General features: G+C 41.3%; 1 protein-coding gene across 1 annotated transcript; it reads left to right on the top strand.

Moving 5' to 3' along the window:
• The first annotated feature begins 2,764 nt into the window (after positions 1–2,764).
• Positions 2,765–11,558, top strand: cavin4a (caveolae associated protein 4a). Its single transcript, XM_054596401.1, has 2 exons — positions 2,765–3,172; positions 10,980–11,558. Exons 1-2 carry the CDS (start codon positions 2,765–2,767, stop codon positions 11,556–11,558), a joined length of 987 nt encoding a protein of 328 aa, XP_054452376.1.
• The last annotated feature ends 836 nt before the right edge of the window (positions 11,559–12,394 follow it).

Here is a 12,394-nt window from a genome sequence, read left to right as displayed (position 1 = left end):
TACAGCAGCATATTTGTTTATACTATTGACAGTCTGTGGTACAATCATATTCGTATGGTCCCGTCCATGTATAAATACGAGGTAGAACTCTGCATGACCACAGACGGCTTTTATCCAACATAAAATACGCAGATTTCAGTTTTAAGTTCAGGAAAAGATGGTGAAATACTTAGTTAGGTTTAGTAAAATATGCAACAAAACTACTTGGGTAAAGATCAGGGTCTGGGTTTAAATATGTGGCGTTACTTAAATACGCAGGAACGTGACTCAACATTGATTTCTCATTTCACAATTATTTGGATAACATATGAAATTATTTTGTGGAATACACCCATTAAGGCAATTTTTTTTGTAGGTTTATCTAAGTACGCTGGGTAAAAACAGCCTGCCTTCATCCGTGTCATCATTATGAGTCTCCACCCACCTGTCGGTTTAGCTGCTTGCAGAAGCTAGAACCGGAGCAGAGGTCACCACCTTTCCACATGAAAATAAACATATGTGTTGTACATTTCTACAAGGGGCAAGGACTCAGGAACGCTACCCAGGACTAAAAATAGAAATATAGAGTGAAGGTGGTGGTGGGGGGGGTGTTCAGGGACAGGAGCAGCTGCTGGCTTCAGTCTAACACATTCTGCCATCAGTCATCTCCAAACTAACACACTGATCCAACATTCATTCATTAAAAAAGACCGATCCTGAAGTATGGCCTCTCTAGAGACAGGAGATATCAGGACCTTGTAGTACTCAGTGGGCGGGTTATGGTACTCAGGGTACATGGGGGGTCTATGGTCCGTAGAGTGGATTGTCCTTTAACCAGAACCGTGGCGGTTGTTGGTGGAGTGGAACAATATTGTATCCGTCCGTCACCCAGAGCTCTGCGTCATAATTGTCCAGACACCAGACGAAAATCTTTGTGTAGAAACCATGGAGTGTTCATGGTACGAACAAAGAACTCGCTGCCGTATTTATGCCTACATGAAGTTATTGAGTGTTGTTGGAGCAACTACAATGTTAGCATTGACCAAACCAAAACTCCACTCAGAAAACAAGCATTTTAAAGGAAGTTTGCTTGTTGTCTGGCAGACAGACCTGAGAAAAAATGATTTCAGACATTTTACAAATCTGCATCATAATGTAGTTATTTCGGCATCCTTTGTATCTGTTTATAGAAATGAAATCACATCTAGATCTGTTTATTTGGGGTTCATACAGACAAACCCAGCCAACGTGGGGCTTGATAGATAGAGTGAATACGGCTTGTTTAACCCGGACAGACGGCTTCTGGTTCTTGGCCTTATAGTGGATATTTCGGCCAAGGTTTCGGCCAAATGTTATGGTAGCCTCCAGGAAGAGCATCTATTGTTATGAAAGAAATTTTACATAGTGACCAAATAGTGAATTACTATGTCTCGCTCAGTGATGCCATGAAGCCCAAAAAACTTTTCCCCATTGACTTACATTGGAAAAGAAGTCTGTAACTCAGACGATAAATCAACCTCCCAGTATGAAAACATGAACAGCCCTTATTTAAATCATTCGGTCCTAAAAGTTATAAAAGGTTTTAATATTGCTGAATCCAGAGTTTTTTTCCTTTTTCCATTCATGTGAATGAGAAAGAGGCTGGACCGAGAGCAGGTAGGCGGGGCTAAAGGAGATGCTGGTGCTCTATGGGCTCCATATTGCGGAAGATCGTCTGAAGATCGGGTTATTTCTATAATCGGATGTTTTTGGCTTCATGCTCAACTGAGCAACTTTCATCGAAAAGAACAGGGCGTCGCCTATGACGCTGAATCCAGTTCTCTTTATAAATCCATGGATCAAACCTGTGCAAGCAACGCAAATTTAGAGAGGCGGCTTTAAGTGTAGGACTATGTTATTTTTAACACATCCATGTGTATTTAGGGACAGCACAGAACATAGGTGACAAAACAAATCCACGACTTCCTCAAACTGAGAGGTAAAGACCATTAATTAATGACCAAACTGAATGCATATTAACTACATTAAGCACACATATTGTTCAGATTAATCCTTTAGTGCAGTGGCTGATCAGAGTGTTAAAACAGTGTCACTTTGACTCGTCAGTCGCCTCTATATAGAGTTTCAGATCTCAGTCGAAGTCAATGTTTGGACTCCGCTGCCCATGGGAAAGTAAAAAGGGCAGCTGCTGCAATGTTTAATCCCACAAAAACACGCCAGCACTGTGGAATCAGACCAGACAACTGGGGCCTCTTTGCATTTGTCACTGCGGAGCTGCAGAATGACCTAAGCTGCTATTGATGTACATGAAATCACAGCTGCGAACGTGAACATATGTGCAAATAACGGAAAATTATGAATCGATCTGCGTGGCTCCAACAAAGCAGAGCAGGACTCGGACGGGGATTTCCATCATCCTCTGCTCTGCGTCTTCCCAAAATGTCCGAGTGTCGCCTTACAAAGAGTGTTTATTTTTGGCTGAGGGTTGGTTCGTGTCCCATCTGAGTTTACTCCCTGGCCCACATCCCGATGAGGGCTGAATTCAGGTTCCCTTTGGATCCTAAAGCCTTTTTTAAGAGGGGTAGGCGGAGTTTTCCCTTTCTCCTGTCCCCAGACCTGAGTTTGGGTCACAGCGGTTGGGTGTTGCCTCTCTCCGGTCTCCCTGCAGGTAACTCCACTGGTCCTGATCCCCTACCCCCAAACTACACCACACGTCTGGAACTTTTGAGATAGTTTCCAAGAAATTCGTAGTGAGAGATCTTCCCTCATCCTCGAAAAACCCGCAATGGATCAGCACAAGTATCGCACGGCAGGCGTCCAGGAGAAGCTGGAGATCGTCGGCGTGGAGGACGAGTCCGGGAACCCCATCAGTGCCCTGACCATCCTGTCTCTGCTGGAGCGCGTGGCCGGCATCATCGACAACGTCCAGTCCTGCCAGCAGCGCATGGAGGAGCGTCAGCTGGACCTGGAGAACAACATCAAGACCATCCAGGGCGACGTCCTGAAACTGGCCAAGGACCACACCGACACCAGCGGCACGGTGGAGAAGCTCCTGCAGAAGACCCGCAAGGTCAGCGCCAATGTCAAAGAGGTGCGGGCGCGCGTGGAGAAGCAAAACCTTCGTGTCAAGAAGGTTGAATCCACGCAGGACGAGCTGCTCACCCGCAACAAGTTCCGCGTTGTCATCTATCAGGTAAGCAAGTGCAAGTGTTCTGAATGCAACTCAGTCCCATGGCAGTTTGTAGAATAGTCACGGAATGCAATCTATTGGTTGTGTTACCAGGGACATCAATATTCTGGTTTTTTTTTTAACATGTTTCGGAACCATTTTTAAATAAAATTTTAGTTTAGGCAACAAAACCAAGAGTTAGGTTCAAGCAACAAAACCAAGAGTTAGGTTTAGGCAACAAAACCAACAGTTAGGTTTAGGCAACAAAACCAACAGTTAGGTTTAGACAACAAAACCAACAGTTAGGTTTAGGCAACAAAACCAACAGTTAGGTTTAAGCAACAAAACCAACAGTTAGGTTTAGACAACAAAACCAACAGTTTAGACAACAAAACCAACAGTTAGGTTTAAGCAACAAAACCAACAGTTAGGTTAAGTCAACAAAACCAACAGTTAGGTTTAGGCAACAAAACCAACAGTTAGGTTTAGACAACAAAACCAACAGTTAGGTTTAGGCAACAGTTTGTCCTGATAGACACAAAAAACAGACAATTATTGTCCCTGTGCACAAAACCAATAAATTACGATGACTATTTCACAAACCGTGATACTGGACTGGATAAATGTCAAGATGGTTTGAATTTCTGGTTAATCACAGCAAGTCATTCATTGAGTAAAAATGCATTCTTGTTTTTCAGTGTTGCAAAGTGAGACATTTTTAATGTTGTAAATTGAAATATTTGGTTTTGGTCGGACTTTTCTTTATTCCAAAATAAACGCACATGGAGGCATATGGTCCTAGTAACACATTGTAAAACAAAATAAGCAAATAAATGAAGTGGATAGCAACACATGTTGGGCAAATACAATTAGAGAAAATCACGACTTAATATATGAATATGAAGTAGTCAAGTGATAATCCAGTAAATTCCAACAAAATAAATTCTCTCAATTTAAATCAGAGGTGATTGTTTGGATGAAAAGCAGAATGACACATTGCCGAATGATTTTAATTCTGATTCAAAGTTGGCAAAGTTAGCAGCTGATATTTATATTTTTTATTTTGGGTGTGAATTAGTGGAACAAATCTAAATGTTCAGCCCCTAAAACGAATAAACTAAATAATTTAAATGTTTGTTGAACATAACCTGGTTTAAAGTAGAAAAAGCTTTGTTTTAAGGAACAAGCTTTAAAGGAAAGTGACCATTAGATCAACTGATAAGTGAGTTAGTGTTTTAGTTCCAATTATGTTAAAATGACCATAAAGCCTCTGAAAATATGGTTTGCAATCTTGCGGTTTTCTTCTTAATATTAAATATAAATTATGAAATACGAGACAATCGATGTAAAGGTTTTGTTTATGAAGAGTTAAACAGTCAAACAAACAAACTGTGATCCCGTTTTTATTCACATGATGCTAAATCCTGATTGGTGAAAGTACACAATGTCATCTTTGCCAAACTAAGCCCCACCCACTTCATATCAGTGCCACAACAGAACTATTCAATGTGAATTGAAAACGATTGTTTAGCAGAAAGTTGTGTGTTTTATTTGGATTCTGAGGCAGGGCAGCTCCACTCTGGACTTGCAGGTCTCATCCAGGTTTCCCCTTTAAGAGGAACTGGAGCATAATTAAGTTAAGTATAAAAAATGAAGTCGATTCATTCCCTCAGGCGGCACGAACTCAGTGCCAAGCAGCGAGATCTTAGCCGAAATGACGTCTGACTCAATTCATTAAGCGCTGGAAGCAGCGAGGAAATGAAGGGTGCTCTAAGTTCAACGCTTAAGAGCCCTCCACTCCGACACACTGCCAATTTATAGGAAAGCATCCTCATTATGTCGAGTGGGCCAATCTCTCATCCACCTTAATCAGGTCAGCTGAAGAACAGGATGGTTCGCTTGTCATCGTTATATAGAAAAGACAATCATTTTAGAGCCTAAAAATCAACATTTGCACAAACAAATATTCCTGTTATGTCTCGTTGAGAAATAGACACATGATACGTCCTTTAAAAGTGCAAAGAGAGTGAGAATACTTTGGGGGCTCTTGTGTTGATTGAGGAGGCTGTCGTCGGTAAAGAGGTGGGCCGACTTCATAACGGCGTTAAAGTGGAGCACTTTGGGATTATTCAGAAAAACAGAAAAAATACATTTCTCTGAACTCTGAGGATTTTCTTTACGCGGATCAAAGGCCTCCCTGCAGCTTTGGTCAGACAGGAGGAGGGTGGTGTCAAAATGTGAGCTGCATCGAGGATGGATGCTTTGCTACATGACAATTAATCTAAAGCAATTTGATTAATTACAATCCGGTAAAGCACCATAAAAACTGCATTTTGAGTGCAAGTTGAAGTCTCTTCTTGCAGAGAGTGACAACTTTGTTTTAATAGCTTTAATATTTCAGTTGATAATTCCATCACACTTGTGTTAAATCAATCCCAAACTAACTGACAGCAAACCTGGGGAAGGATAATAGTCCAGTGTTGACAAATTGGCTATCGATTCTTTTCTTTGAACAAGTTTTTCCAATTCTCTTAATTGTTTATTCTCTGAAATGCTGAATTTTGCTCTCTGATTACTTCATTTGCTCTCCTCTGTCTCTCATCAGAAAGCCCCTACTGACAGATAACTTTCATTCTGAATAGATAGATGAAAGTAGGTTTAAATAAGTAAAATTAGCTTAAAATTTACAAAATAGCAACACAATTTCGAAGCTAAATGAATAGATTAAGATATATTAAGAGTTTTAATGGATTATATCCAGGATTTAAGAGATTGTTAAGGAATAAAAACCCATCAAAATCAGCCAAAACTTGGAAAATATCGCTGGATTCTCATTCATTTTACCTGACTTTAACATTCTTTTAAAGTATAAATCAAGGGATGTTTTTTTTATCTCATTTCTTTTGTATTAGGGTTTTTTACTTAAATTGTACAGATAATCCATGAAAAATCACAGCATTATGAATTTGTAAATTAATAGAGGTAAATAATTAAGGGATGCGGTTTCATAGTGACTGGAGGACCACTATACTGAAACTCATGTTTAAAGTCTTGTTTTTCTACCTAGACCCCTAAAAGCTCATAGTTTGTGCCTGTGAGCTTCATATTTAGAAATGTAAGTGACATTTTCCTTCAGGTTTCTCTCAAACTCTTCTCATCTAGTTGGAAAAGCTTTTAAAAAATGACCGTTCTAAAACAAAACCCCTGATGATGTTGAAGATCGGAGACAAACGGTCGTCTTTACGTCTCTGCAGACATACATTCGTTGTGTATTGGAGGGAGATGTGGTCTCCTTAACGTCCAGTCTTCAGAATAGTAACGGGGGCCGCTATGTGCTGCTAACAGCTGCTGTGGATCCCTGACAGAGTGACCTATTCTGGGCCTCACAGCATTCAGCCTCTCTGCCAGCGGGGACACGCTATAAACTGCCGTCAGCCAGGATCAGGGTCTGACATGGCAGCTTATCACGGGGTTCAACATATAGAGGGGGGGGTTGTCAATCATCCTGACCTGCTGCTGCAAGGACCGCCCCTTAAAACACCTAAAGATAATGAAAGATGAGACCAAATTAAAACATCTAAATATAATAATGCCGATCAAAGAATAGAATTATACGATATAATGTAGTGTAAATATATAGAACACTAGGAATTATAAAGCTGCATTAATGGACTTCTTAGAGGAACAAGTAGTGTCTTGACGCGGTTAACATTATTAAACGCGGCGGTTTACATTGTTACACGTACGTTACTTTATTAAAAGGTGGCGGTTAAAGTTGGTACAAGTAGTTAACGTTTTTAGACAGCGGTGGTTAACGTTGTAACATTGTTAACGTTGTTAAACATTAACGCTGTAAACCATGGTTACGTTGTCAAACGTGGTTAACGTTGTTAAGCATAGTTAATGCTGTTAAACGCTGGTAACATAGTGACGTGGTTAAAGTTGTTTAACAATGAAAATGTTATAACATGGTTGACGTTATAATGTGGTTAACGTTGTTAAGCATTGTAATGTTGTAACGTGGTTGATGTTGCTAAACGTTGTAAACTTTGTTCAACATGGTTAACATTGTAATATGGTTAACGTTGTTAACATTGTTTTTAACATTGTTAACATTGTTAAACGTGGTGAACATAGTGAAACGGTTATAGATAAGGTTGCAACAGGATAATGACGTTTTTAAACGGTCGTGGTTAACGTTGATCAAACGTGGTTAACGTGGTAATAAAGGTTGTAACAAGTTAACGTTATTACAAGGTGGCGGTTAACGCTGTTAAACGTGGTTAACCGGCTACTGACATTTGGATATTTGTTCCTGTTGATATCCAAGTCCTTCATGATGTTTAACAGTAGGAGTGTTTTTTTTCCTTCTGTTCTTTTGGACATGCATCTCTACTCCAGCTTTACAAACTGTTGGCTAGTAAACAGGAAAGAGATGTAGAAACCTCTATGGAGACTCATACAGTGAATGAACAAAGAATTATCCTAAAACATGGAGAATATCAACATATCACACATGTTTTAATATGAAGATGATCCAATCAGAATAATTCAGAATATCCAAACTTAATGTGTACATGAACCATATCACATTCACTTTATTGTCATATTCAGAATAATAGTGTGCATGTAAACGTGGCCAGGTTCAGTAGATGAATTTGAGGCCTTCAGATTACCAAACCAGAGTCTAGTTACCGCCGCCTGGTATCTGTTCCCGGATATGAAGGCTAGTTCCTCATTCTGGTCCCGGGCGGCTCTGGCTTTCTCTCCGTCTGTCTGCAGAGGAGACAGTCCCAGTGTCGAGTTTCCTCATGACGGATGCGCTGTCGGTTATTCTGAGGCCTCCGTTCATCTCCTAATATAGAGCTTGGGCTGGCGGTCGTTTGACCAGGAAGCAACAGGCGGTTTGTTAGAGGCGGCCGTCGCCAGCGGCTGAATAATGAAGGCCGGGGCAGTAATAAGAAAAAGATAAATGTCTGCTGGTTTGACGCCCGGGGCCACTCTGTTGTTCACAACACTGGGCATTAGAGGACAGTGTGTCATTTCACAGCCGTTAATGGGGTTTTTAGTTTGTGACTTTCCTGCTTTTTGTTTGAGAGAAGCTGAGCGATGACAAAAGATTGTGGGTTAAACTTCCCGAAGGCACAAATACAAGTAAAACAAGAGGTCACATGACATAACATCCGACATGTCTGCAAGTTCTCCAAAGGTTTTTAGGGGAACCGTTCAGGAATGTTTAATTGTGATAAACCAAAGAATGAAGAAGAAAATCCTCCAACTTCTTCAGATAAATAAACTGTTTAAAAGCCTCTTGGATCAGCTGGAGAATGCACCGTCACAAAGCTGAAAACAGGCTGTTCGATCTTTCTAAAAAGAAAAACACATGATGATCTCATTGAATATGATGAATTGATGTAGATTAAGCCAGCCAATGCAGCAGAAAAATCTGTTTTAATAGTAAAACATTTTACTCATCAATCAATATTTTTACTTTAACTACATTAAATATATATATATAGGTTTAAATGCAGGAGTTTTACTTGTAATGGAGTATTTTCACAGTGTAGTATATTAGTACCAGTGACGGATGTGAGTACTTTTTCTTCTCTGTAAATTAAGGTTGGAATATTCTAACTGCAACATTTTCCAAAACGTGAACAGAACATTCCTGTAATTTCATGTGTTGACAGGTAAAACATTCGCTGGTGTGTTCAAGACTTAATATATCTTGCGTTGGTTGAAACTTATGCTAATTCTTTAGGAACACTGGTGAGTGTGTGTGTGTGTGTGTGTGTGTGTGTGTGTGTGTGTGTGTGTGTGTGTGTGTGTGTGTGTGTGTGTGTGTGTGGTAATGTAATATCTCTTCCTCCACCTGAGGTTATTATTACCTGTCTTGACCCACATCCCCCCGCTGGTGTAATTATTGTGTCATTCAGTGTCTGGACGCGCTCTGACGACTCCTCCCTGATTAATGAGTGTGATCGTTGCAGGCGGCCGCGGTTTAATTAGGATTAATTGGCTCTCACATCCAAAGTCACCTGTAGGGCGCAGCAGGTGGAGCCGGTTTGTTCGAGTCGGCCACCAAGAAACATTCAGAGACATCAAGAAACGTCTGACGATCCTGTTTATATTTTTTAAATTAGGGTTCGTAATGTATTTAAAAAGTAACAAAGAGGGAAGAAAATAAAATATCAGTGTTAATGATATATATTAAATCAGCCATTTGAAGCTTCGAGTTTGGCGATTTTGCCCTCGACAGTAGAGAGAATGCAGCTTTAACACATGAAGCATTGACTTCACTCAGCAGCAGTTAACGTTTCTATAATCTCTGATTCGTTGAGCTTGTTAGCATTCTAACATTTGCTAATGAGCCGTTTAGACACGAATGCCAAAATGGTATTTGGCCATAAAAGTAATGACTTTATAACTTTATGACCTGATGACGGCGCTAGAGTTATAAAGTTATAAATCATCCTGACGGCAACATGAATGTCTGAACCACATGTCGTCACAATCCATCCAATAGTTGGTGAGATGTTTCAGTCTGGATCGGCCAGACTCAAACCAGTTGGTGTCGTTGTCGTTAGCGGCCATCTTGTGTTCCTGCCAGCAGCTTCCTGTCTGAATGAGTCTCAGTTTCTCCTCATCTGTATAAATAGAAAAACATGATCCCATGAAGAAGCCAGTGTTTTCAGAGGCTGCAGGTCAGACACATTCTCTCAGAGGAATATCGTGTTTTCTATCTTGAGATGCATCAATGAGCAACACAGTAATTTATCCATAATGGATAGAAGAGACGGATGAGGAGACGGGTGTCGGGTTCATCTCTGTGTGTCCAGTAGAGTGAGAGGTCTTTCTTAACAAAGCAAGGGGATGAAAACTTACAAGAGTTCACTACAATAAGTAAGAAGATTCAAAAGGAAACTCTGCTGAACTCAACTTTAAAGTACTATGTTTTATAACCTTCTGTTCTCACACATCAGTTTCATAGAAATGTCCAGAATGCATTTTTGGCCTACAAAGACAGGAAGCCCTGCAGGTCCACCTTGATCTCTGTTATTTTTGTGTTAGTCAATTAAAAAGATATTTTGGCCGTAGCTATCTTGGCTTTTTCTCAACCAGTGAACAGGAAGTGACCATATTTGGACTGAGGAGGAGTGACGTAGAGACGCCGTATACGTCTCTGGTGTCGACCTGTCAATCAGTGTGTAGCTCCGCCCTAAAGCATCCCCTGCTTTATGGTCTGTTTGACTCTAAATGGAGCATCATTTACTAAATGAACATCATGCTGTATTGAAGAAGACTTGAAACTAGAGATTGAGACCATAAACTCATGTTTAGTTGCCGTCGTTGGATGAACAGGATGCGTTCAACCCCAGTGCTGCTTTCAGTTGAGACACAATTTGGCAACAACTGCAGCGCAATAAAAAATAAACAAAGTTATAGACTATACATTAAACAAATACTTAAAACAATGCCTCTAGTTGTGGTTACATGCAGCACAAGATTTCATTCTTTTTTGTTGTTGCAAGCTGCAAATCTATCCTCTAAATTGTGATCAACAATCAACTAACAAAGTTTTATGCTTAAAATACCAGGAATGTCTGTTTTTTGGTTTACAATTCTGAGAAATTAATCTACTTCGTTGATGCGAAACCCAATATTACCATGAAGAAAATCAGATTTTCAACATTGCCCAGGATGACCTTGAGATGTTAATGGGGTGCATACCTTGGTCTGATGGTTTAATGGTTTTAATTCCTCTTCTGGTCTCGGCTGTCTCTCTCTGGACCTCTTGTCCTGACTGTCCCGTCTGATTTATTCTCTGCAGGGTGAGACCGAGATCCCGTCACTGGCCGTCACTAAGTCTACCAAAGGATCCGGCCTGGACGGGCTGGAGATCGAGCCGGACTCCTACGACGTCCCCGTGGACCTCTCCTCCGACGAGGAGTACCTGAGCGTGGAGGAGGCCGACCCCTCGCGAGCCGCCCGCATCAAGAAATCCATGGCAAAGAGCACGGAGACCCTGAAGGCCGCCTTCTCCAAGGAAAACATGAGCAAAACCAAAGGCAACCTGGGCACCAAGTTCCACCACCTAGGCGAGAAGGTCATGCCGCCGGAGCGGAGGGACAAGATGCACCAGGCCGGCGAGCGGCTGAAGCAGTCCGGCGAGCGGCTGAAGGAGAACATCGCCAAGAAAGCGCCGAACAAGGAGACCTTCCGCATCAAGCTGAAGAAGGAGAGAGCCGTCGGCGAGGGCCAGGAGGGCGCCGAGGCAGAGCTCCACAACCAGGCGCCGGTGGAGGAGAAGCCGGTGGCCTACACCGAGGTCGCCATGGAAACCAAGAGGGAGGGGCCCGTGGAGGAGGCCGGCGCCACCCGGATAGGAGAAGAGGATTACAGGAAGTAGATCGGACGCGAAACGAAGCTGAAGGCGGGACACTGGAGAAAGCATGTGATGCTGAGGATTTAGAGAGAAGGTCTGTGATTGGTCGACATCGATGATGGACATATTTATTTTGCTAGAATGTTTTAAAATGGAAGATTTTGACACTGGTTATTTATTAAAATCTATTTTCAGGGTGTTGATTCAAGTCACTTTACTCTGTCAGGTGTTATCTGTGTTATCAACTTGACATGAATGTGAGAATCTCATTGTCGAATGCACTAAGAAGAAAATCAGGTTTAGACTTTGTGAGTCCAAATTTCAGAGGTGTGAGATACCAAGTACAGTAACCAGAGTCACGGTGCAGGTAAATGGTTTATTTGGAAACGATTGGCTCGAAAGAAAAAAGAAAGGGTTGAAAAAGGATGATGAATGTTGATCTGCACTTCGTGTGTTGATCTTTTACCTGGATGTACATATAATGTTGAACCTACTGCCAGAACTGGGGAGGTAAAAAAATGTGGTCGGTGCAGGACTCAGCTGGTCTCTGAGACGCCTGGAGAGGAAACAAAAAGCAACGTCAGACTGGTTTCTGGATGCAAAATAACAGGAAGGAGACTAACTTTTTAAATAGGCGACAAAGCTGCTGCACCAGCAAAGTCTGGGACTTCATTACCCAGCATTCATTTCATAAACACTGAATGGAAAGCTCATGGGCAGAGAGTTAGTCATGTAGGGCTTAGCGGTTAGCAAATTAGCATCAAATTTCAGTTACATAAGTAAACGAGTGATAATCAGACCTAAATCATGTAAAACTATAAGTACAATATCACATAACATACTAAATACCTTTTAAAAAG

This window comes from Anoplopoma fimbria, chromosome 3, assembly GCF_027596085.1.
Source record: "Anoplopoma fimbria isolate UVic2021 breed Golden Eagle Sablefish chromosome 3, Afim_UVic_2022, whole genome shotgun sequence".
NCBI classification, from domain to species: Eukaryota; Metazoa; Chordata; class Actinopteri; order Perciformes; family Anoplopomatidae; genus Anoplopoma; species Anoplopoma fimbria.
This window is presented reverse-complemented; position numbering and strand designations above follow the sequence as displayed.

Bases quoted from the DNA above. Each gene is read 5' to 3' on its own strand.
- cavin4a (XM_054596401.1), top strand. From the start codon at position 2,765: ATGGATCAGCACAAGTATCGCACGGCAGGCGTCCAGGAGAAGCTGGAG. The intron at 3,173-10,979 runs GTAAGCAAGTGC...TATTCTCTGCAG, and splicing joins TCCGCGTTGTCATCTATCAG to GGTGAGACCGAGATCCCGTC.